Source organism: Gambusia affinis, linkage group LG02 (genome assembly GCF_019740435.1).
Source record: "Gambusia affinis linkage group LG02, SWU_Gaff_1.0, whole genome shotgun sequence".
Taxonomy (NCBI): domain Eukaryota; kingdom Metazoa; phylum Chordata; class Actinopteri; order Cyprinodontiformes; family Poeciliidae; genus Gambusia; species Gambusia affinis.
In genome coordinates this window covers 23,066,263-23,091,048 of record NC_057869.1, presented here as the reverse complement: position 1 = coordinate 23,091,048, position 24,786 = coordinate 23,066,263, and the positions used below count along the sequence as shown (strand labels likewise).

The 24,786-nt window shown below is 41.9% G+C and overlaps 2 protein-coding genes across 6 annotated transcripts in view; one reads left to right on the top strand and one right to left on the bottom strand.

The window, feature by feature from the left end:
• Window positions 1-17,725, top strand: part of dmxl2 (Dmx-like 2) — a 43,904-nt gene extending 26,179 nt beyond the window's left edge. The window contains exons 33-55 of one of the 5 annotated variants that reach the window (XR_006372371.1): window positions 152-334; window positions 434-724; window positions 813-1,004; window positions 1,469-1,545; window positions 1,635-1,765; window positions 2,882-3,127; window positions 6,767-6,957; window positions 7,058-7,191; window positions 7,290-7,375; window positions 7,500-7,701; window positions 8,065-8,182; window positions 9,932-9,997; window positions 11,784-11,870; window positions 12,067-12,188; window positions 12,304-12,442; window positions 14,192-14,252; window positions 14,329-14,456; window positions 14,573-14,650; window positions 14,759-14,850; window positions 14,931-14,983; window positions 15,078-15,295; window positions 15,846-16,153; window positions 16,621-17,725. Coding sequence is in view for 4 of the 5 variants with exons in the window: in XM_044134475.1 (XP_043990410.1) it covers window positions 152-334; window positions 434-724; window positions 813-1,004; window positions 1,469-1,545; window positions 1,635-1,765; window positions 2,882-3,127; window positions 6,767-6,957; window positions 7,058-7,191; window positions 7,290-7,375; window positions 7,500-7,701; window positions 8,065-8,182; window positions 9,932-9,997; window positions 11,784-11,870; window positions 12,067-12,188; window positions 12,304-12,442; window positions 14,192-14,252; window positions 14,329-14,456; window positions 14,573-14,650; window positions 14,759-14,850; window positions 14,931-14,983; window positions 15,078-15,295; window positions 15,846-16,055 (3,105 nt within the window). In the remaining variant the exon portion in view is untranslated. The other 4 variants (XM_044134475.1, XM_044134460.1, XM_044134483.1 and 1 more) reach the window with 4 other exon arrangements.
• Window positions 16,676-24,290, bottom strand: gldn (gliomedin). The gene is made up of 10 exons (XM_044134516.1): window positions 22,428-24,290; window positions 21,996-22,047; window positions 21,891-21,908; window positions 21,675-21,773; window positions 20,077-20,178; window positions 19,861-19,977; window positions 19,625-19,705; window positions 19,420-19,545; window positions 19,180-19,330; window positions 16,676-19,096 (listed from the first exon to the last, which is right to left on the bottom strand). The coding sequence occupies exons 1-10, from the start codon at window positions 22,944-22,946 to the stop codon at window positions 18,631-18,633; spliced, it is 1,731 nt and encodes a 576-aa protein (XP_043990451.1). The 5' UTR covers window positions 22,947-24,290; the 3' UTR covers window positions 16,676-18,630.
• Window positions 24,291-24,786: the final 496 nt, after the last annotated feature.

Here is a 24,786-nt window from a genome sequence, read left to right as displayed (position 1 = left end):
AAGATTTGTTCTTTATGACACTAAAAGCAGCCAAAGTAATAATAGAGAATTATTATTAGAAGATGAAGTAATATTTCATACTTTATAGGACTGCTTTTTTTTTACATATAGTTTTTAAACCCTATAAACACTCAGTTTTCCTGTATTTTAGGGTGAGTCCGAAGTGGATGTGATTGCAGAGCAGCTGAAGTTTCGTGCGTGTTTGAAGATCCTGATGACCGAGCTGCGAACGCTGGCCACGGGTTTCGAGGTAGATGGAGGGAAGCTCCGCTTTCAGCTCTACAGCTGGTTGGAGAAGGAGATCGCAGCCATGCACAAGATTTGCAACTACAAGGTAAACTCCAAGAAAATGAACCCAGCTGGGGAGATCAGAAAGCTTTGCCCGACCTTTCTGATTTAGTAATTCTCCGTACATATTGGTTAAAATACACAGGTGGAGGGAATAGAGGAAGGCCCAGAGGTCGAGAAGGATCATACGGCGTCTGTGGACATTTCAGACGAGGCGCTGGAGAACATGGAGGCCGGGGCTTACGAGCGTCACCAGATGGAGCGACGTCGTCTTCAAGCCAAGCAGCAGCACTCTGAGAGGCGTAAAGCCTGGCTGAGGAAGAACCAGGCCCTGCTGAGGGTCTTCCTGTCCTACTGCAGCCTTCACGGAGCCAAAGGAGGAGGGGTCACCTCTGTCCGTATGGAGCTTCTCTTCCTTCTGCAGGAGAGCCAGCAGGTGCATGCCATGCTGCCATTCCACACGTCTTTTATTTGCTGTTTGAATGTTTGGGACAGTATTGAACGCTTCGTCTGTGTTTGTGTAGGAGACCACGGTGAAGCAACTGCAGTCCCCTCTGCCTCTGCCTACGACCCTGCCTCTACTGTCGGCGTGCATCGCCCCCACCAAGACGGTCATAGCCAATCCCGTTCTCCACCTCAGCAACCACATACACGACATCCTCTACACCATCACAATGATGGAGGCTCCGCCACATCCGGACATCATTGACGATCGGGTCAGGACTCAAAACGAGAATTTTTTCATTTGAAACTTGCAGGGATTGAATAAATTATGCTTTCGTGACTACTCGGAGCACTTCTTGTTTAAAATATGCTAACTTACAGAAACTCTGTGTCGTAACTAAGGTGATTTTTTTTTTTTTTTATCTACTCCTTAAAGCTCTGAAAACTGGAGCAGTGGCTTTTTTCTCTTCATCTCTATGCATATTTTGTGGCAGAAGTTTGAGAGCAGCTTGGAAAACATTTGGCACCACCAGTACCAAATGTCACTGATGCTTAAAACAGAGAACAAGTTGCAAGCTACTTGTCAATTCATGTGTGCTTGAGTTTGAACGCAACCCAATGTTCTGCCAAAAAAAGAACATTGGAAAGGAAATTGCTGCTGGAGTTGGAAGTGTGCAGCTTTTCTTTGTATTTGTTGTTCGTTTTCATGATACAACAACTATTCTTTCATCCTCAGGTAAATGCTCTTCACACGCTAGCAGCGTCTCTTTCTGCTTGTGTCTACCAAGCCCTATGCGACAGTCACAGTTACAGGTAACCACAGGTCCATCATTCAGTGAGAGACTTGATTTAACCTCCTGCGTGGTGAAAATAAACACTTTTCTTTGTTTTTGTCCTCTCAGCAGTCAAACAGAAGCTAACCAGTTCACAGGGATGGTGTACCAGGGGCTGCTGCTGAGTGAAAGGAAGCGGCTTCGCACAGAAAGCATTGAAGAACATGTTACTCCAAACTCTGCTCCTGCGCAGTGGCCTGGTAACCAGACAAGCTTCTGGGGGTTTTCAACATTTAGGAGAGCTACCCCTCCCTTAGGGAGCAAATCAAAACATGCATCCCCCAACTACATTACTGCGATTATATCTGTAAACGTTTTGCTGTTCCTATGCTTGATGTTCCATTCACGCATATTTCACTGATCTTGTAGGGTCTGCCTGCTTTAGATTAGAGTAAGAGCTTATGGACAGAACAATGAACTTGATTTAAGTTGTAAAATGTACTGTAGAAATGAATAAATGGACGTCGTATATTCAGACAAAATTAAACCAGCGACAGAAACAATTCCCCCGAAATATCAACATTTCAAAAGATGCCAAAAACACCACAAACATTAATGAATGAGTCACGGGCAGTATAGCTGAATTGAAACGTTAACTGAAAATAATCAGTTGTCCTATTTCAGGATCTTAAATAGTTTTATCCCACACTTATCAAAAAATAATCACTAACAGTAAAATTAACAACCCTCGACAAAGCCGCTGAAATTTGAAACTCCAAATCAGGTTTAATTGGGTTTTGGGATGTAAAAGCCAGACAGGTTCACTCCAGCCAAGCACAGCCAGCACTTTTACAACAGCGCCACCAGTGGCTGGATGAATGGACACACTTATAGGCTTGGTGGAAGTTGGTTGAATACCTGCAGTTACTTTGCTATTTTTTCCCCTCTTGTTGTGACGCCCCCTGTAGAGCTCTGGCACCCCACACTTCAATAAACCCTGCTCTACATGGAACAATAAAGATGACAGAGACTAAAATTATTTTCCAGAATCCTCACTGGGTGACCTGGATGAGGAAGTAGCATATATGAAAGCATCAAAGGGATGACTTGGAGGAAATGTGAACAGCAGAGGGAGGGGTGTGCGCGTGTGTGTGTGTGTGTGTGTGTGTGTGCAAAGCAGACAATCTGTGTTTATGCAGAGAGGCAGATGGTGTTCTATAATAGGAGCTCCATGGCCTCCAGGAAAGAAATAGAAAGACAGAGACTTATCATGCAAATGTTTCATAAAAGAGCTCTTCATTGTGTCTGTTTTTTTTTTATGACTTTGCAAATAATTTTGGGGAAAGAAAAAAGCACCATGTCTCCCCTCGCTGCAGGTGTGTCGTCCCTGATCTCCCTGTTGACGTCTGCGAGGGAGGAGGACCAGCCGAGGCTCAGCGTTCTGCTGTGCGAGGCGGTCGTGGCTGTTTATCTTTCGCTGCTTATCCACGGCCTGGGCACTCACAACAGCAACGAACTCTTCCGCCTGGCCGCGCATCCCCTCAACAATCGCATGTGGGCGGCTGTCTTCGGAGGAGGAGCAAAACTCATTATTAAGCCAAAGAGGCCTGAACTTCCACCAGGTAAAAAAAAAAAAGAAAAGAGAAAATGCAGTTTTGCATTCACACTCACACGGTCCTCACATCGTCCTCATCCCCCTTTGCCCTCTTCTGGGTATTCACATCCCAACTAACTCTGATCTCATCTTGCGTCCGAGGGGACCGCTCCATCTTTCTGGAGTCTGTCTCCATCATGTTTATTCACCTACCCCTGACCTGATGATGTTCCAAAGATGCTGCTGCTGCCACTGGTGTGTAGTGTCTTGTGTGAGTGTGCCCTCTGCCCTGTGTCCCAGTGCCAGCTGAGTTTGAAGCAGCCAATCCAGAGGAATCTCAGGAGACAGGAAGACCTGAGCAGAGCAACCTCTCCCCAAACCCCTCTCCCATCCCCACTGAAACCCAGAACCCCAATCGACCCCCTCCTCCTGTTTCAAGGGGAGAGGGGCTGGGCACTGTGGCCCCAGCAACTAAGGCCAGCTGTGAGTAACGAGGCTGGTAGATTGCAGTGCTGGTTTGCAGGATTGCGGTGCATGGTAACTGTACAGGTTTGCGTTGTTGCTGATGCCTGACTGACTCTCCTGCCTCTCTCTCTCTCATGAAGCTCCTGCTGAATGCCCTTCGAGAACATTAGAGCTGATTAGTGCTATGAAGACATTTGTGCTCATTGTTATAAGCAGCAACCATGTGAGGGTGTGAGTGGATTTGTGTGCGTACGCAACATCGCATGTTCATGTCGTAATGTCTTCTATGCTCATTTTTGTTGTGTCACTAAACAGCTGCCCTTAGCCAGGAGTGTTCAGTGGCCAAGGCTGAGCAGCCCTCTCTGACTAGATCTGAATCTGAAACTAAACCAGGTACACTTGAAGAGGGTTAAAGAACTATGTGTTTTCTAGAATACTAGAATGACCTCTACTACTTTTATACCTGTATCTCATTTTGAATGTACTGTGCCTTGTAACTTTTTCACATCTTGACACATTACCACTACACACCTGGCTGGGTTTTGAGATTTTATGTTGTAGACCAACACAAAAGAGTGCATGTGAAGTGAAGGGGCAAAAAATAAATAAAAAATAGAAATATGTTGAAAATATGGCACATCTACAAACCTACCAAAACATGACTATCCACACGCTGTTCAGGGAGAGCCTAAATCAGAGAAGCAACCAGTTGGCAACTCTGGAGGAGCTGGAGAGATTCACAGATTGGTGGGAGAATCTGCAGCAACAGAGCAACAATGAGAACTCATTGTTGAAAGCCTAAAAACGTTCCGTTCAAAGTTTTCTATAAGTTTTATGTAGGAAAGGAGCCAACATGTGGGAGAGGCTGCAGGAGTCTTAAGACTGGGCCAAAGGTTTACCTTGTACCAGCATAGCGAAGTAAAATGGTTTAGCCGATCCATTTTATTTGGGAGATATTTTAAAAACTATGCGTTATTTTTGTGTTGGTTTACAAAGTAAAATGACAATAAAATACATTGAAGTTTGACTTTGTATTGTGGCAAAAAGTGAAAACGTTTAAGAAGTACGAACTAGCATTTCATGAGACTATCTGACCAAAGAAAATTAGCTTTTCTTGCGAAAATCTAGTGTGAATCCTGTAAGCTGAAAGTTTTTTGGTGAAAATTGGAGAAGAATTTGAAGTCAACTGCAGAAGACTTGCAAAAGTGTAGGAAATGGGCAAATGCATCAGAAGAAAGCAATAGCTTGCAAAACATGTATAGTAGAACAGTTGAAGAGGAGTGAAAAACCTTCAGTCAATGCAAAAATCCAACCCAAACTATAAGTCGGTGCAGAATACTGCTTTCATAGCTAAACTGTGAAGTCACTTTGAGATAAAATGAGCTATACTAATGTAGGTTGTCACTAACATGTTGACCTACAGTAAAATACCCTATGTAGTGTCAACAAAAAAAACCCATGTAAAAGCTAAAATTAGCAACAACAAGAAAAAAAATATAGCTAGGTAAATGCCAATGGCATCAAGGCTAAAAGTAACGTATTCTGTGAAATCTGGATGAACTCATGTAAAAGCAAAAAATATCTTAAACGTTACACCTAGCTATTGATAGCATGTAGGCATGAGCTAGCATGTTGACTTACAGCAACATTATCCATGCAGTGTGATAAAACCCAGGTAAAAGCTAAATTAAAAAGGTAATGCTAGCTAAAATACCAACGATAGCATCGGAGGATGGAAATTGGGTTTTGATTGGGAACCATCAGAGCTATTGGGGCCGATGGGTTTTTTTTTTTTTTGTTTGTTTGTTTTCCCCCCTGAAGATAGGATAATGTGAGCAAAAACTTAAAGAGGGATTTTATGAAATCTGTAAACAATACAAAAAGGTTTAAATAAACAAATAGTTGAAGGATATGACTGCATTTTACACTTTGAATGGCATTTTTAACGGAAGTAGTTGGATGTGAAAGAGCGCAAAGATTTTTTTCCCACAATTTTTCTGGAAATTATGGGATGTTCCATTCAATTCAATAGAAGCTAAGATTACAACAAAAGGCAGAATATTTCCATGTGCAGTATTAGATGTCAAACTAAAAGACAGCCGTAATGTCCTGAATGAGCAAAATATGGCAGAAGTTGAATAAATAATAGATTTAACGTGTGACTCTTTTGCCATGACTAAGTGTTTTTATTTGCGTATCACCTAATCCACTCTTGCACTACCTATGCTGACAGAAATCCAGGTCTATGGACAGAATTTAACACCGTTCATTTATAGTATTGCACTCTCCAGGTGTTTTTCTGTGGAGAGATTGCAACTGGCGTTTGGATGGCACATCTCTGTCATGTCTGATGTAGCTCTCGGCACGGCCGGGAGGCTTTCAAAGAGCTTGTTTGGAGCTCAGACGATCGTAAATGTCAGACTGTTGAAAGAGATCTCTTGTTGAAACTCTGCCCTTTTGAGGTTTGCTGCAGTCTTACCTTCATGCTGCAGAAACCCAGCCATGCAGAAACCACATTTATTTTTAGCTCCTTATTGACATCCGTAACACTTTTTAATAAAATAAACAATTATATCTGTCTCACTTGAGTGCTGTGGATTGAAGACAATCCTTTGTTTATGACTACTCAGCAAATGTGTCATCTGTGTTTGATGTCGTTTGTGTGTTTTAAGTATCACTTCCTGTTAGTTATTTATTTTTCTTTTTTTTTTTTTTTAAGTTATGCAATAGACTATGTGGTATCTGTGTGTCTAACTGCACTGTCTACTCTGGTTTGTGTGTTGTCTTGTTTTGTCTGGTGCAGTGCCAGAGATAGTCACCCAGGATGATGGTGCAGGTTTGTGCATACCCTACAGTGTCTTGCCCTGTGTCTCCATCCTAAATGTCTGTGTTTGTCTTCATGTCACCCTCTCCCAAATGGCTCAGTTTTCATTTGGGTGGTAAAGAGACAAAACTAGTCCTGGTATTTCTGATATGATTAAGGTCGTTGTCTGCAGTTTTAACTCCAAGTCCATGTGGCTTAGGCCCCTGACAGAGTGTGGATGCAGTGTTCCTCCCTCTGATCTGCTTTTACCTGCTTCTGGAATGGAAATGAGGCTGAGTCTAAGCTCATCCTCATTCTTCTCGCAGCCTCCCGACAGCTTTCCTTTTCTGAGGTTAATCGTAAATATCTTAAGCTCCTTGTTGCTCCTTCACATGCCAGCGGCCCCCCCTCAGCCGCCTGCAGAGGATGTGGACCGATACAGGCGCAGATTCAACATGAGGATGCTGGTTCCTGGACGCCCTGTGAAGGAGACGCCCGCCACCCCGCCTCCTGTGCCTGCAGAGAGACCCACCTACAGGGAGAAGTTCATTCCCCCCGAGCTGAGCATGTGGGACTACTTCGTAGCGAAAGTAAGACATTAAACTGACAAGCGGTTTGTGTGACGCACAGCCTCCGTGTTATATAAAACGAGCATTTTTTTTCTTTCCCCCTTACCTTTGTTCCTCTCAGCCTTTCCTCCCGCTTTCGGAGAGCAATGCTTTGTATGATTCAGATGAAAGTGGTGCTGAGGATGACGACGATGACGACGATGCTTTCCTCTCAGACACACAGATGACGGAGCATTCAGACTCCAACTCCTACAGGTTGGCTCCATCTTCTCCTGCTTAGATATAACTGGGTTTTTTTGAGTCTGTGTTTCAGAGTGAAGCCTTACCTTTTTTTGTTTTTTTTTTGGACTCAGCTGGGCTTTGATCCGTTTGGTTATGGTCAAACTGGCTCATCACAACGTCAAGAACTTTATCCCTCTCACTGGAGTCGACTTCACAGGTACTCTGCTTCGTACTTCTAAGCAGCTGCTTAAACCGAATGTGGACCCACACATGCAACATATCGGCATACTTCTAAAAAAATATTTAAGCACACCCTTTCTCTTTGTTTGCTATGATCTCAGATCTACCAGTCACTTCGCCTCTCAGCAACGCAGTGTTGAAGACTTTGGAGAACTGGGAACAACTTTTACTGGAGCGGATGAACAAGTTTGAAGGTCCGCCTCCCAATTACATCAACACCTACCCCACTGACCTGAGCACGGGATCTGGGCCCGCCATACTGCGACACAAGGCCATGCTGGAGCCGGACAACACGCCCTTCAAGTTAGTGTATTCAATCATACAGTGTGGGTTGGGGAATTATTTGAAAAAGAAAATGTCATTTTTATTCCAAGTCTCTAATTTCACAAGCATTTGTATTCGGACCCCTTTACTCTGATGCAATTACATAAAATTTGGGGACAATTGCCTACCGTTTGTATATGTAGACTTACGACTGGGCGCTGTGAGCGCTTGAAAATCAAAGTCAGATTGTTTGTTTGTACACAATTATGGGGGGAAAAAAAATACTGTTCTGATAGTATCACCCGTGTAGGACAAGTGTTTCACAAACTGCTGGAAAAATCTAATTTTAATAAAAAAAATTAACTGGATCTTTTTTATTTTTTGCTCTATTAATGTTTCCAGGAATAAAAGCCATCAGTCCTTCCCAGTTCGACGTCTTTGGCATTTCCTGGTCAAACAGGAAGTTCTCCAGGAGGCTTTGATTCGTTACATCTTTACCAAGAAAAGGAAGCAGAGTGAGGTCAGCAGAAGAATCAAAAAGAGAATCCTGGTTCAGTTTTTCCTGATTAAAAATAACACATTTACTTATTAAATGGTTCTTTATTTGATCTGGACCGTTGGATCAATTTTATTCCAGATTTTGTCCGTAATTAAGAACAAGCTCCCACATGATTATTTTGTTGGTTTGAAGAGATCCTTCAGATTTTTTTCAGTGATGGTTTTATTTATATGTTGTGAAGAGTCTTATCTGCGATTAATAACTTTCTTAATGTTCTCACTTTAATTTAACACTTACGTTTTCCATCTGGTTGAAAATTAGAGCAGGACTAAAGCAAAATCAGATCTCAGCTTGTTTTCTTTCTTTCTTAATTGTCTATTATTATTATTATTATTATTATTATTATTATTATTATTATTATTATTATTTGCATGCAGACACATGCCAAGTATGAACAGTTACAGAAGACTAACATTTGTGGCCTTAGCAAATTTGCAATACATTTCACCACAACCTATAACAACACAAAACACTATAAAACAACGTAGCAAGATAAAATATCAAACACAGCATAAAACCTACAATTAACTTGAAGTAGACCACAATGAAACGAGAAGACATGGTAACCATGACTACAAAGCTGGTCTTCTTTAAGAAAGTCTTAAAATGTTCCAGTCTGGAATCAGTGTCAAGTCCACATATTAAAACTTTACAAAACAAATCCATTTTAATAAATGCCATAGAGGCACAGGCAAAAACTGTTTTACTTTTGGAATAAAAAGGTTGTGGTGATCTAATGAAAGTTATCTACTGCAGGTAAGACATTGACTACTCGCAAGTACATGATAAAACCCCGATTTGAACATTTCTAACTATTCCTTTAAGGATGGGGCAAACTATCCATGTTTGATGACATTGCTTTTTATAACTTTCACACTTTATTTTGCAAACCAGTTAAATTTTTTTTGATGAGCAAACCAAGACTCACAACGTTAGATTACAATAACCATTTTATGCCCAGTGTAAGGATCAATTAGGCTTATTTAAATGAAGCGGGTATTATTTTGTTTGGTCAAAGGAATAGAGCCATCGAATCTTTATTATAATTTTACCACATGTTTGTACAGTTTTCCTCCAGTATGAACACACAATCTACAAAGAGCTCATGCAGTTTTGCATTGAAAGCTTCCTGCTCTGATGTCTTTTGAGACCTTTTAGTGATTCGTCCATCAAACAGAGTGGAGACCTGGCCATCCACCATAATGCTGTCAGGCAGAGAAAGTTGCCCACTGAGCTTTTTCTCTCTCTAGTTATGTTTTTTCTTAGTTTCATTATCTTTGCTTTGACTTCTCATCTTTAATCAAGCACAAGACAGATCACTGCCTTCTGTGATGTCTGGATTTGTTTGGAAGAAAGTAATCACTTATCCCCCTCCAAACAAAAAGAAAAAGAAAAGCTTTTATATCTGTGAGACGCGTTACAGAGGATTCATGTGCCTAGTCTCGTGTTATTATAAGTGATTTGACTAGTGAGATTTCAGGCAGCAGCTACAAATTATCTATAACGTTCAGATTCACTGTTCATCCATTCTAATGACGAGGACTTTATTTCAAGAGACAAATTTAGTTATTTTAATTTTTTAACAAGATTACAATGAGATTCTGAGTCCTCTTCATTTTCATTTCATGTTTTTTTTCTGTTTGTGCATGTGTTTTGTGTTGTGCCATGTTGGTTTGTTCCGTGTCTATATTGCCTCTGTGTGTTGTGTAGTCTTTAGAGAACCATGTGGACCGTATAAACCCAAACTGCATAGCTGGAGCTAGCAGTCCCTATAAGGTAGTATCATTTACTGTCCCAGACCTGGCCCTTTTGTCTCTGAGCATCACTGCAAAGCCAAGCTTGAAGGAGGAAATGCATGAGAATGTTTATAAAAAATTTTAAATAGTAAAAAATAAAAAGTCTGCTGCATAAGGTTTTGGATGTGGGTTGTTGCGTCACCAAACTGGGTGAAGTACTGGTTTTCTCCTCTCCAGCTTGGCCTAATAGTGACCGCTCTGGCTTTTTGATTTTGTTTTAATTTATTTTTCCATAAAGTCTCCTCCTGGCTCTGAGGCTTAGGTCTGACTTTTGATCCTTTCCTCTCACTGGGACATCCGTTCACATTTCTCCTCACAACCAAACCCTAAAAATAACACGTCTCCCTTTCACTCCTTTTTTCCTGCCTAACTGGACTGATTCTGCTGGACTTAAAACAAGCAAGCGATGGCACACTCAGTGGTTCGACTAACTTGCATGCTCACTGTCAGGGCTGCAGGAGGCTTTTGTAGCTGTGCAGTGTTTTTTTTTTACAAAAATATTATACTTACATTGAAGCCATGCGTCTACCATGCAGTGGTGCATCTCCATAAACTAAAGTGCTATCAGAAAGTGACATTTTTGTTGGTAATTCAGTTGAAAAGGTAGAACAATTTTACAGATCTGCTGCTCATAGAGTGATACATATTTGTTTCTACCAACTTTGACATAAAAGGAAATGTAACATTCAGTTTCTTAGAACAAAATAGTTGTAATGCAAGAAAGTGTTCGTGCTACTGAAATAAATGGGCGGTTTCAGCGCCAAAATTAAGACTATTGCGCACCGAGTGGTTGAAACTTCCTTGTCGCAGGAGGTTATATCCATTACATAGCCGGCTACGATCTGATTAATAATGGGCCGACAACAATAACTGTGCAGACGACAACCACAAATAAGGAGGAGGCTACTCACTCGCGTTCACTTTGGAGAGGCTAACCCCCTCTGAATGCTAGGAGAGACTGCTAGCATGCTAGGAGAGACTGCTAGCATGCTAGGAGAGACTGCTAGCATGCTAGGAGAGACTGCTAGCATGATAGGAGAGACTGCTAGCATGCTAGGAGAGACTGCTAGCATGATAGGAGAGACTGCTAGCATGCAGAGGTTGGTCACCCACTGCATTTCTTTCTTCTTCCGCCGGCCACCCTGATTTCCAAATGAAATACAAAATCCATCCTCTGATCCTTTTTCCCCTCGGTTTAGCTAAGTTGTTTTGACATAATGTCTGGTTCAGGATTGGGTTAGTACAACCAGTATAACTGCTGTTGCTAATGGTAACACAGGTCGTGACATTTCTGTGTAAAAATAATTTTTTATTAGTATTATGCAAAAAGAATATTCAAATAATAATAAATTTTTGATTGTATAAGTTAACAATTATGGAAATGAACAGAAATAGATGGTTGAAACATATCACTCTGTGTAACGAATCTATATGCGTTTCATTTCCTAAAATTGAATTACTGAAATAAATAAACCTTCCGATATGATTCTAATTTACTGAGATGCATCTCTAATATTCTTATTCCTGCCTTTCTCTTTTATTTGAATGAAACTTCATGGTGCGGGAATCTTTTCTGAAGCAACTCAAAAAACCGAATGCCCCAAGCCGGGATTTGAAATTTACAGTCCTTTCCTGCTTCACAAATTTTTACCGGGAAATCAATTGAATATTTTTTTCAAATCTCTCTGTCTTTTACAGATTAGCTTCAGATCCCTGAGCTGTAGCTCTGATATATCCTCAGCTTTGGTTTTTCTTTTGCTGTTCAGGTAGAAGCAGATCTGGGCTATCCTGGAGGAAAAGCTAAAATCATTCACAAGGAGTCTGACATAATTATGGCGTTTGCCATTAACTGGGTAAGTATTTTCGCATTTTATGTCAGACTTTTTCTTGGAAATATGTATATTTTTTGCCAGCGTGCAAGGAGTGAATTGACATTTGTCAGAAAATGTCCTTGAATTTAACAAATTTGAGTCATTTTCAATAAAGTTAGAAGCAGTTCCCCTCTGTTAATCGTTGCTCCTCATCCTCCCTTCTTCCTTCTATTCTCAGGCTAATTCCAATGAGATCGTGTTGGCGTCCACCCACGATGTCCAGGAGGTGGACGTCTCCACTCTAGTGGCCGTCCAGCCCTACACCTGGATAGGAGATGACTTTGATAAGGAATCCCGAAGGTCGGAATCGCGTCAAATGAAAGAATAATTTTTGGATTTTGTTGTTGTTTCCTTCCAGCACAAAAAACACCCAACTAAATCTACACAATGTTTGTTTTTCTGCTTTGTTTTGCAGCTCTGACGACTTAGACCCCCGCTCCTCTCACACAAATATCGCCCAGGCGAGCTCCGTGTCCTTTGCACCGCCTCCGATGCCAGTCTCTGCATCCATGCCGTGGCTCGGCAGCGGTCAGACCAGCATGGGGGCCAGCGTGGTATGAGCTACTTTGTTGTCAAATCTCCAAATTTTGCACCAGGCAGTGTTGAGTTTGCAGTTCTTCGCCTCTAACAGTAGGGGGAAACCAGGTTCTTTTCCCAATTCTGCTGTCGGGTGAAACTCTGCGAAGTGACTCTACTAAGTCGTTTTTGTTTGTTTGTGTGTTTTATTTTGGTCTGGTCTACATGCGTTACAAATGACTCGTATTTACCAACAGCAGAAGGAACATAAAACGTCGGATTCAATCTTTAGCTCAAAGTCTCCGCTCATCCGCAGACAAAGTTTATGTTTCTAAACCTTATCAACATCGCGCCAAACAAAGCCGCGCCGACTAAACACCTGACCTGCTGCTGAGTCTGTGAGCGCTGATACGGATGAGAGGGCAGCTCTGCGCGGCAGAGATGCCTTGCTTATAAACTCAGATAGCTCTCACAGCCGTCTGCCCAAGGTGCAGATTTGCGTCACAGCACCTTACAGCCGGAGACCTCGGCGTCCCAGCCAGGCTGATAAATGTTCGGTGTGATACAGTGAAGAGGACGGGGCAGGCGGTGATCCTCTGCTCTGCTTCTGTCCTTTTTACAGATCTGAATCCTCGTGCTCCGCTGTGCTGAATAGTGGAGTTTTGTTTGTTTTTTGGGGTTTTTTTCTGCAATAAAAACTGTGGATCATTTTATAATGTTCCTGGTGTTTTTGCTTTTGAATCTTCAGCAGGTGAAAAATTAGTTTGAAAGCAAAATTTTTCTAGAAATTTATGATTGTTTTTCTAAATTACGGTTTATTTCATTATTAGGACAAACTTACTGACACTTGTAGAATATTTGACCCATCCAAGAGCTTTTTTTTTTTTTTTTTTTTTTGAAAATAGATTTGAGGAAATGTGTGGTTCAATGGTGGGCCAACATTCAGCTTGTATATGATGTATTCAACTGAATTTGAAGGTGGCTTAACCAGAGCTGAACAGAAAGAAAGCCAAAAGGAAACTTTTACTCCACTTTTAGGGAATATATCAAATTTTGCTGTTGTGTGTTTTTTGTTTGTTTGTTTGTTTCACTCCTTTGTTATTTGCAAAGTTTCTAGATGACAAGAAAATGCTTCACAGCAGCAATAAAAGACAAAAAGCACCAGATTTTTTTTAACACCTCATGTGTTTGGATGACATTTTAATCTTCTTGCTAAAAAAATCTTAAGAAGTTGCCAGATGAACGAAAGCTGTCTGAGCATCACGGAGCCTCCTCACTGCTTCACCGGAGACAGATTTCTTTATTGCATTCATCCGTAGCTTCAGAGCACTCTTGTTTTGATTTCTCGCTCCACAGAACAGAGTGGGGCTCGTTTAGTTCGTCCCTTACTGTGGAAACTGAAACCTCGTTGGCCGCAGCCTCCAGGTGTTGTTGCAGTTTTTCAGCGCCTGCCTCCTCAGGAATCTGGTTTCAGCCGTTACTTCCTCTTCAGGCCTCGCAAACACCAATACAATGTTAAATCTTTTTCTTCTTCTTCTTCTTTTTTGCCAGTAAACCGAATTTGCAGAGGGGGTTGAATATTTTCAGATTCATCTCTAAATGTACAGTTTTAAAGTGGGCGGTTGCCAAGCTGAAATAAATTAACTGTTTATAAATGTACATAAACTCTATTAATGCTCTAAATCGCTTCCTGTATTTTCTTATTTTACCAATCTGGATAGCTGGATGTTTTAGACGACTTTATCAATATTAACTTTATTTGTTATTTAACTTTTCTTTTTTCCCAGATTATGAAAAGAAATCTAAATAATGTGAAGAGGATGACATCGCACCCGGTTTATCAGTATTGTAAGTGACTCCGCTTCACTGGTTTCAACCGTTAGTTGCGATGAATTTTCCTCTGACATATTGGCGTGTGCCTCAGACATGACGGGGGCTCAGGACGGCAGTGTGAGGATGTTCGAATGGAACAGGCCGCAGCAGCTCATTTGCTTCAGACAAGCAGGCAACGCTCGTATCACCCGGCTCTATTTTAACTCCCAAGGCAATAAGGTATACACACACACACACACACACACACACACACACACACCGAGAAAGAGAGAGAATATTAGCTGTGTTTTGTCTGCTTGCTGGGTTGTTCTGATTTTCCTAAATTCCTGTTGCAGTGCGGAGTTGCTGACGGCGAGGGATTCCTCAGTCTCTGGCAGGTCAACCAGACGTCCTCCAACCCCAAACCTTACCTGGTGAGGTCGACTCCCCGCCCTCACGTCAGACTGTTGGCGTCAAAGCAAACCCTTCAGAGTAAATCCTGAAATCGTTGTTCTTCCTTTTTGTTCTCTTGTTGCTGTCAGAGTTGGCAGTGTCACTCCAAGACCTGCGGGGATTTTGCGTTCATCACGTCTTCCAGCCTGATCGCGACGGCCGGGCAGTCCAACGACAACAGGCAAGCGTCCGCGCCGAGAATCTAAATCGGAGACGTTTTGTTTTTAAAAGTCAGGTTGATTATTACATTAATATTTGCAGAAACGTTTGCTTGTGGGACACTCTGATTTCACCTGGCAATACTATAGTCCACGGTAAGAAACCTGATGTTTTAAAAAAAAAAGAAAAAAAAAAGGTATTATTCCACCGTAACAAGCTGCTCTGTGACGCATCCTTCATACCCCTCAGCTTTCCCCTGCCATGAGAACGGGGCCACTGTCCTGGAGTACGCTCAGAAGCAGCAGCTGCTCATCACTGGAGGCAGGAAAGGCTTTGTGTGTGTGTTTGACATCCGCCAGAGACAGCTGCTGCACACTTTCCAGGCCCATGACTCGGCCATCAAGGCGCTCGCTCTGGATCCCTTTGAGGACTTCTTTGTCACCGGCTCCGCGGAGGGAAACATAAAGGTAACCGATTTTCATTGGATGTTTTAAAAAAGTTTGTCTTATGTTTTATTTTTAGTCTGATTTACACATTTCTTTTGGTAACTTAAATAAATACAGATATTACTTAAGTAAAAAAAAAAAAAGAAGAAAAAGAAATAAAATGGATCACATCCCACAGCCTGTAAGTCTTTGGACATTCCTTCTTTGGTCTCTATCTGGTTTCAGTTTGTAGAAACAAAAATGAAGCGCATAAAAACTAATTAAAGTCAGAGAAGTGAACTGTGCTATGTGGAATTATAGATCAAAATCACAATAGATTGAGTCAATGAATCTTGGTACTGAAGGACGAACTAGAATCAAGTAAATTGCAAATGTTATAAATTATTATTTTCCAGTGTGTGTAAAAGGTAACCGGTTTCTAAATGCTCACCTGCTATCAGGCCAAGACACATTTGCTTTTGCAGTTGTTTCTTTGATCAGTATAAACAACAGTGAACCATCCTCTACGAAAAGGTTCGTAAAAGTTGATTGGACAAAAAAGAAAAATCAGATCTGTGTTTTTTCTCTCCAGGTCTGGAAGCTAGCGGGCCACGGCCTCATGCACTCCTTCAGCAACGAACACGCCAAGCAGTCCATCTTCCGCAACATCGGCAACGGCGTCACCAAGGTGGAGACGCGTCCGGGGAACCGCATCTTCACCTGCGGCGCGGACGGCACCCTGAAGATGAGGGTCCTCCCTGACCGCTACAACATCGCCAGCAGCATTGTTGACATCCTGTGATGCCTGCTTCCACCTCTGAGGGTCCAAAGACGAAAAAGACAAGTAGGAAAAAAAAAAAAAAAACGAAGCGATGCGAAGGCTCGTCAAACAGCCGTTAGGTGAGGCTATTTCGTCAACAGCTTGCCTCGCTTTTTGGCGCCTTTGAGTGTGCAGGGGTCATGGGTTTACTGCGGAAGTAGATGTTGTCCAGAACGACAAAACCAGAGCTGCAAATGTTTCTTTTCGCCAAAAAGGCTGGAAACAAAAAGTTACAAGCAAGTGGTATCATACTTGATTTTAAAAGCTAGATTTGTTGTAATTTTATTGATGAATCTCTTCTCATAGAGTGTGTCCATAGGGAAGCTATGCATGTCCTGTTCTCGTTCCGCAGTGCAATCACAGGTCTATTGATAGTGCTCTGTAAAAGTGCTCAAGCAAAAATTTTTAAAAAGTGTGTAACTGTCGTCATTTTGTGCCCACAGCTGAAATCTTTTAGCCTCTACTGTAACCAGCACTGTGGTTCGTTATTAAGTCAGTGGTTTCCGGTGTGATTCGAGTCGTTGGAATCTGCTTTTCGTTTCAATAGTTTTGGCCCCTCCAGCTTCTCGCCGAAGAGTCGACAGCGACGTCCCTCCCCTCCCCCCCCGTCCACTGATCACTGGCTGCCCATGGCTCACTGTGGCCTCTCCTGGTTTGAGTTCGACCTGCTCCAAGTGTGTGTTCTCTCTGCCGTGTCTGCCTACCCGCCCGCCTGTCAGTGCGACAGCCTCCATGCTAGAACATCGAACGCCCCGTTTTCCCCCCCGTGACTGTAACTTTTAATGTTTCATCTGTGTTGTCTAACGCTAAACACCCGACCGCCCAGAGCAGAAACACAAAGGTTCACTACTGGTTTTTGCACAAAATGATATCAATCCTGTTTGTATGTTTGTGGGTTGTTTTCTTTCTTTCTTTTTTTTTTTTTGGGTGGTGTTGTTGTTTTAATTGAGTTGATTTTAATATTTAAAGTATTTATATGTTTGTGTTTGGTTTACTGTTCCTTTGAAGAACTGTTTTAACTTATTGCCTTTTATTTTAGGAATGTAAGAGCTTTTACTGTTTCCGATTGGACAACGTGCAACAGTCTACTGTTTGTGTGTTTACCTCGCCAGCTGTTTTTATTTCGTCCATGAGAAAATAGATATTTGCACTCAAATTCTGAAGACACTAAAAGTTTACTTCAAATATATAAGTTATCACAGAAACTGTTGTATACAAATGAATGTCTGGCTTTATTTGCCCTGGTAGTAAAGCGTTTAAGATAGTTTTACTATATAAATTATATAAATATATATATATATACAACAACAGCTTGTACAAACATGAAGACATTTCTTTATTTTTTGTTTTGTATCATACCAGTTGGATTAGTTGTGACTTTTGTTAAGTGTGTGGTATTTATTAAAGAGATTAGTGTTCCTCCCTCTTTCTGCCCACTACATGTGCTGTATGTGTTTTAGGAGTTTTACCAATGCTGTTCGTTGTGTGCCTGTGTGTGTGTGTGCCTGTGTGTGTGTGTGTGTGGGCGTGGCTGTGTGTGTGCATGCAAAGAAAGCCAATATCATCGTTAGATGTTTGCCAGGGCCGTCGAGCCTGGGGGTGTTTGTGAGAGACGGGTCACTTTGTAAAGTGAATAAATGATTTTTATTTCATCGGGTTTGCTTTCTTTTTCTTTTTAAATGTTTTTTTTTTTATTTTTATTGAGCAGTGTAATCAGTCGGCACTGATGCCGTTTCACCACAAACTGCAGAAAACATGCAAACGTGCTGCGAAGGCCAAAATTATTCATATGCTGGGCAGATTTTGCTTTAAAATCGTTCTCATTTAACCTAAAAGTTTGTTTCTGAAAGGAAGTGAGACAAAATCTGAGTGTTTTTCCTTTTGTTTTTTTAAAACTGTTTATTTACATATTTCCACAGATTATCTACAGCCACAACAAACTTAATATTACTTCTAAACAGAAGTAACATGTTGGTCAAATTAAGTTTAAATGTAAATCTGCCATGGACATGGATAATTGGGGGGTATAAACTTTCTACAAAATATGGATTGCCATGCATTTGTCATGAAAAACTGATACAGAAGGTAAGTCATTGGTTCAGTTGGCAACAAGAGGTATTTATCACAGCTTTTTTTTCTGCGAGGGGCGGAAACAAGTCATTTTTGGTGTTTAAAGAGATTTGGTGCCTTCACTGCCTTGCACTAACAGTTAAAAGTTGCAACATTAAAGATATTGAAATGTTAAAATGTGCAGTGAAAAAGTACAAAATCCTTAACAAAACCTATTAGTGTTCAGTCTTAGTAACCCTGAAATCCGACTTTGAACTCATGCAACAACAAACGCACAAACTATAAATTCAGTTTCCTGTAGAGAAAGAAAAACTATTTAAAATCTGTTCACTCATTTGGACTAAATGCTTGACATGACAATGAAGACTAATGTATATATTTGTTGTAAACGTTAAAACTTATTTTCCCTCTAAATCTAGTAGTGGGTCACTTTGTCAACACGGGGTTTGCTTCAGAGCACGATGTAATGCTTGTGTCTGCGTGATTATCACTCATCAGAGATGTAATGGACCACAAAGAGCCTGACGTAGTTCTGGTCCCAAACGTACAGGTGTCTGTCCTTCGGGCTGTAGGAGAGCATAGCCAAAACTCCCCCAGGAGACCTCAAGTCAAATGTCATATTCACCGCTTTCCCCTTCAGCAAGTCGAAAGCAAAGGTAACTCTGGCGTCCTTGGTGTCGGTGACGTACAAGACGCCACAGGCGATGAAAGCGTTGCCAGCCTTGGTGCGGGGGTACGTGGTGTTTATGTAGGACGTGACGGAGAAGGTCTTCTGGTCCAGCTGGGCTATCATGATGCTCTCATCCGCTCCCGAGGCAAATATCAACCACAGGCCGTTTTCGTCTGCCGCCATCTTGAAATAGGTCTTGGAGTTTGTCAGCAGGTACGACAGGTTGTTGAATAAGGCGTTGTCTATGTAGAGAGTGTGAAGCCTCCTGGTTCTGAAGTCAAATCTGGGAAGGGATCAAGAGTTTACCGAAATGAAGTGAGTGTAATGAAACTTGAATGGAACCGCTCTAAGACAAATAACACTTACCTGGCGATAGTAGAAGTACCAGCGATGTGATAATAGAGGGAGCCGTTGTGGACGGTGTGGCCGCAGCCTTGGTAAAACTTCCTCACATCCACCGTCTCGCTGCTGCCGTTCTGGAAAGCAGCCATGTTTTGGTACTCCTTCAACATGCGACCTGAGGAAGTTTTAGGCACAATCTTCACCCAACCACCGTCTCGATGTGAGGCCTCCCTGGTAGAAACGAAAAGAGTCAAAGCGGCTCACCTGAGAAGTGTTCTGCCACCCATATCCTCTCATCGTTCAGGTGAGCTGTGTCTTTCATCCACGTGCCAAACGTGCTCTCCATCTTCGCCACAATTCTGGGATTTATCAGGGACTTTATGAGGCACTCTGAGGGAAAACCAAACACGATTAGATGTTTACGTCTGTAGGTCATTGATTATTAGCGTTGTGAAAACAACACACTCACCGTTCTTAACCGGCTTTTCGTGAAGTTTCACAGCTTGTTTCACGGTCAAAGTTTCGTCGTTTGGCACGGCGTGCAACAACCCTGTCAGGCACAGTGTGATTGGTTTAATGTTCTTCCCTTCTCACTACTGAACGTTAACACTGAACTGCTAGAAAACGTCTAGCAGTAAACATGTCAAATTCAGAAATATGGGATGATTGTTTCATCAGCGTTAAAGTTATACAGTTCAACTTTACCCAGAGTCTGAGCGGTTTGCAGGTGAGCTCTGTGGTGCCTCGTCCTTGGAGGCCCTTGAGGCCCAGGAGGTCCCATGGGTCCAGGAGGCCCTGGAGGGCCAGGAGGACCAGGAGGCCCTGAGCAACAAAAGATAACAGCATGAAGATGTCTAAACTTTTCCAATTTAAGAAAAGGCTTCTTTTAAACCGTAGTTGGGTTTTACTTTGTCTCCTTACCCTCAACAATGACATCATTGGATGGTTCATATGCCTCTCCGGGTGGACCAGGCTCTCCTTGCTCTCCTTGTTCTCCTGGTTCTCCTTTCTCACCCGGAGGTCCTTTAGAGGACATCATGTTAAACAGCACAAACTCATCCAATATCCTTTTTTTTTGTTTGTTTTTTTTTTGGTGAAATACTAATACACAGGCTTTGTTGCATCCATAATGCAGTCCATTGTGAAATGGAAGTGGGAGAATTGGGAGATTTTTCTAAGTCATTCAGCTGAAGGCCAAAACCACAGTAATGAGTAATATTTGCTGGAAATGTGGGGGGGGAAGAGCTGATTCCACCTCCTCTGCCATTCACGAGTAAAACAATGCAGCATTGAAATTTCTGACTAAGAGAGATGAACTAGCAAAAAAATCATTATCTAAAGTCAACCTGCTCACATAGCTTAACAATCAACACATTCCCTTTGTATTGTTGAAGATTTACTGTGTTTACATAAAGATCTGAAAACATTATATTTCTTTGCATGTTAAGGATTCAAACACAAAATGAACATGTCCGTAATGCTTTAGTTTCAGATACCCTCTTCAAATTTGATTTTATTTTTGTACTGTAGTCCAGTCATAGTCTCAACTTTACCTCAAAAAATGTTTTGGTTGGATTTGCTCTCAAAGTATCATTTTTGCATTTTTGTTTAGAAAAACTGGAAAAAAATAATCATGTCTGTATCTCATTAAAGTTTTTTGCAGATTAACTTTGTCTAAATGCTGTCCAAGGGTTGGACACAAAATAATTAAAACAAAAAAAAAAAAAAAATCTAAAGGTCAGAAGTTTGACAACATGTCCAACTTAGTGAAAAACTATTTATACCAATATTGGTATCGATATTTACGATATGGGCTTTGTGTTTTCTTGGTATTGGATTGACACCAAAATATGCAGCATCACACACTTCAATTTAATGAAGATGCTGTTTATTACTGCAGCTACCTTCAGGTTTTGGACATGCAGCAGCCATATATATATATATATATATATATATATATATATATATATATATATATATATATATATATATATATATATATATAGATATAGATATATATATATGAGTTTGAGAATGATGAGGCTTTCAACTTTTCGAAACTGAAATTTAGATTTTTTTTAAGAGAACAGACAGTTTGTGCCATAAACCTAATTAATATTTATTTACTTATTGATTTAAATGATTCAATAATTTAATGGTTGTATTTAATAAACTGCACTATGAAAGTCATGCCTCTGCTCAAGTGAAAGGATGTAGCAGTGCAATTCAAAAGTGTAAAAACAATATCTAATACCAGTGTATTACAAGATTACAAAAACACTTTCAGCCCCAATAAATTGCTAAGCCGTTCCCAGCCTGTGAAGTGGGCTTATGTTTATTTATCCCGTATGTATCTGAATTCTCGAGTGCAGCGCGTTTGTTCGTAGTGGACTTTTTAACCTCAGGTTATCCTTGGCCCTTTGATTGTTCCATTATGCCAGTAATTCCTCTCTATTATGTCCATAACTGCCTGGAGATTTAATAAAAATGGCCAGAGTAGATCCTCCCTCTCTCCATACCCTTCTTTCCTCTTTTTCCAACCGCTCCAGGCAGTCCATTCAGTCCTGGAATGCCATCGGTCCCATTGTGGCCTGGCAAGCCATCTGCACCAGGCAGACCTACACAACAAATGGATAGAATGGATTTTTTTTTTTTAAATTAACAGAGAAGCAGCTCCTCCACTAATGGGAAAGATAAATTTCAGATTTGGGTTTAAGATGTAAGGCTTCACTCACCTGGTGGCCCCGGCGGTCCTGCAAAGCAAAGAGAGAGGTTGTTGATGAGTAAAGTGTGAGTTATGTCTTTACATGTAAATTTGTAGTTAATTCATGAAGGCGTACCGGCGAGGCAGACTCCCTTAGTGCTGTTGCAGATGTCAATCAACAATTTAATCTGAAGAGGAAGAAGGAATATCTGAATTTATGATGATAGTAAAATACATTGGATTAAAATCAGAGCAGATTTTTAAATCCATTTTAGGTGATCGTGCAGACAAGCATTAGTATGATTTATGCCCATGCTGATCTGTACGAATAACAATGTAGGAATCTTATTGGTTGAAAAATTCTCCTGTTGTTCTAGTAGTTTTGTAATCTGCAGATTGCATTAAGCAGCTCATCGTCTCGGATGCGTCGTAATAAACTGGGATAAAATGAAACCTGCAGCCTGTGATCATAGAATAAGCCAATTTAGCTCAATTAGATTTGAATGCAGGATTTAAAACAGGAAGGTGGCTGACTTTAATGAAATGATTAACAGTACAACCATCTCACCGGCACCATGGAGTAAGTCATCATCATCATCATGTCATCCTGTGTGTTGTAATGCTGGCCGTGTCGGTGCTTGTGCTTCAGCTCGAGCTTCAACTCGTCCTTCTCCTCACCGACCTCCTGGCTGGCCTCCTTCAGCCGTAACCCCTTCCCTTCATCGTCATGGTGATGCTCCCGCTGCAGGTCCTTCTCCTCGCTCCTCTTGTTCCTGGAGTACTGCTGGTATTGTGAGCGGTCCCCGGGGCCCGCTCGCAGCCCCGCCGCTCCCCTCGGCACCTCCTGGATGAACTCCACCACCGAGCTCTGCTCCACCTCGGCCAGCCTGGCTTCGGTCTGCTGCAGCCGCGCGTGCTGCTGATTCTGCTGCACCACGAGGACGAGGAGGCCCACGGAGTTGACCAGCGCCACCACGCAAGTCCCGTACAGCACCATCCGCTGCGGGACGGTCATGCTGGGGGTTGGGATCCACATTGTCAGAACCTCACTTCCTCGCTTCTGAGGGCCCACAACGTGCTTCAACATTCACGGGAGGATAATGTTCCAGCTTGGGGTCCGAAGTCCAAAATACCAAATCACTGTGGTCGATTGAGTTCAAGAGAAAGCCATTCGAGTGCTCCAAATAATCCCGGTGAGCCTCAGTGTGTGCCCTCTTTCATGGTGCTCTACTCTGGAGACTGACTGGTAAACACAGTTGTGGATGGGTTGTTCACCCAGTTGCAGCAGGGGTAGTGTGTGTGTGTGTGTGTGTGTGTGTGTGCACGGCCAGTGTAGGAGTGGGCATTACACAATCTTCTGAGCTGGCCTGGGAAGAAACCCCAGCCTGTTCAGTCACCTGATTTATATTCATCAGCAGCCATTTTACTGCACCGCCGTGGGCAGACTGACATCACGCACATTGACACACGCATGCACATTTTATTTGTGTGATGCACACGCAACGGCACTCGCATGCATAACACATGCAAACATTCAATGCACGCTGGACAAAGTTCTGTGACGTCACGTTATAATTTGGATTCAGAGAAAGCAGACAACATCAGAGAACATCAATGTCTCCGCGGCGTCTCTTAGTTGGTTCATCGCCCTCGGTTTCCAAGCGCCTTTGTCCTCCCCGAACCTCCCCTGCGGCTCCTCAACCCTGTCAAATCTTTGCGGCTTTCATTCACCGACGGCACCACTGACCCATTTCTTTTCCTTCAATTTGGCCCACGACGGGGACATTTCACCTGAAGAGTGACAGTTCAGTGGGAAGTTCATAAATAATAACCTTTCAAACGCTGGTAGCGGTTCTGCTTTGGAGTTGTTCAAAACCGAATCACTTAATTTGTCTCTCTGGAGATATTCACTGAAACAGACTGGATGTATTTTCCAGCTACTTTCTGTAACTTTTGCGGATAAAGACGTACAGATTTCTCATGGAAGGAGGAAGGAAGAAAGCAGATTCTCATTAATGCTTTTAGAGTTAGTGTGTGGGGGGGCTCATGCCTGAGGCTGTGGGTCATGGACAAGCAGCTTGAATTGCTCCTCCAGATGTGTAGACATGTGCACAGATAACGTCTTAAAAACATGGAGGCTGTTCCTTTGTTGCGCGTCATTCACTGCCCCAAGCTCAGCTGATAAAACACAGAGAGATGCCGCCATTTGGCAGATGAACGCCAAAGGAAAATGTCGACTCCTTACAGATGGCTTAACCAAAGATGTTGCTATAACCGATGTTTTAAATTTACAAAGTAAACATTTGTGTTTTGATTATCTCTAGTTTTAATGATTTCCCCTGCAGAGTCCCCTTCATGTCTTCGTCCAGGCAGTCAGACTCCAGAGTTCATGAAGGGTACAGAGATAACCTGGCGTATTTTCAAGGAAAGTTCACCCTCCTGCTCACTGTTTCCAAGGTTGAGTTTTACTAAAGCCTGTCTGGTAGAGAGGAAGCCAGCTAAACAAAAAGACATGATCAACATTAAAACTCTGCTCTAGCAAGAAAATCTTGATCAACGAAAGCAGCTGCAGCTGGTAAAACGTCATAAAAAGTCTGACTAAAGGAGAAGTTTATCAGAACAAAAACATTTTCACTTCACATTGAATCCTGTGAGACTCACAGGATAAATATGCCTGCAAGATTTAAAAGTTACTGCTACTGTATACAGTAAGTGAAGTTAATTGTAAAATCCTGGGAGTGGACCATAAAACTGCACTCTCTCTGGCTGCCATCTCCAAGTTTTTATGAGAGCTTAGGGTGGAGGTAATCTTCCCTCCATTATCATATCTTCCTCCCAACACTGCAAAGCCCTTCTAAACTTGATGAGATACATTTGTCAAGGTTTCTTAAGTAAGTCTTACAGCATTGAGTTGGTGATTTAAACTG

Coding starts and splice junctions, on each gene's coding strand:
- gldn (XM_044134516.1), bottom strand. CDS start 22,946: ATGTTGAAGCACGTTGTGGGCCCTCAGAAGCGAGGAAGTGAGGTTCTG. Junction 19,978..20,076: donor CAATGATGTCATTGTTGAGG/GTAAGGAGACAA, acceptor TTTGTTGCTCAG/GGCCTCCTGGTCCTCCTGGC. Junction 19,331..19,419: donor GGTGGCAGAACACTTCTCAG/GTGAGCCGCTTT, acceptor AAACTTCCTCAG/GTCGCATGTTGAAGGAGTAC.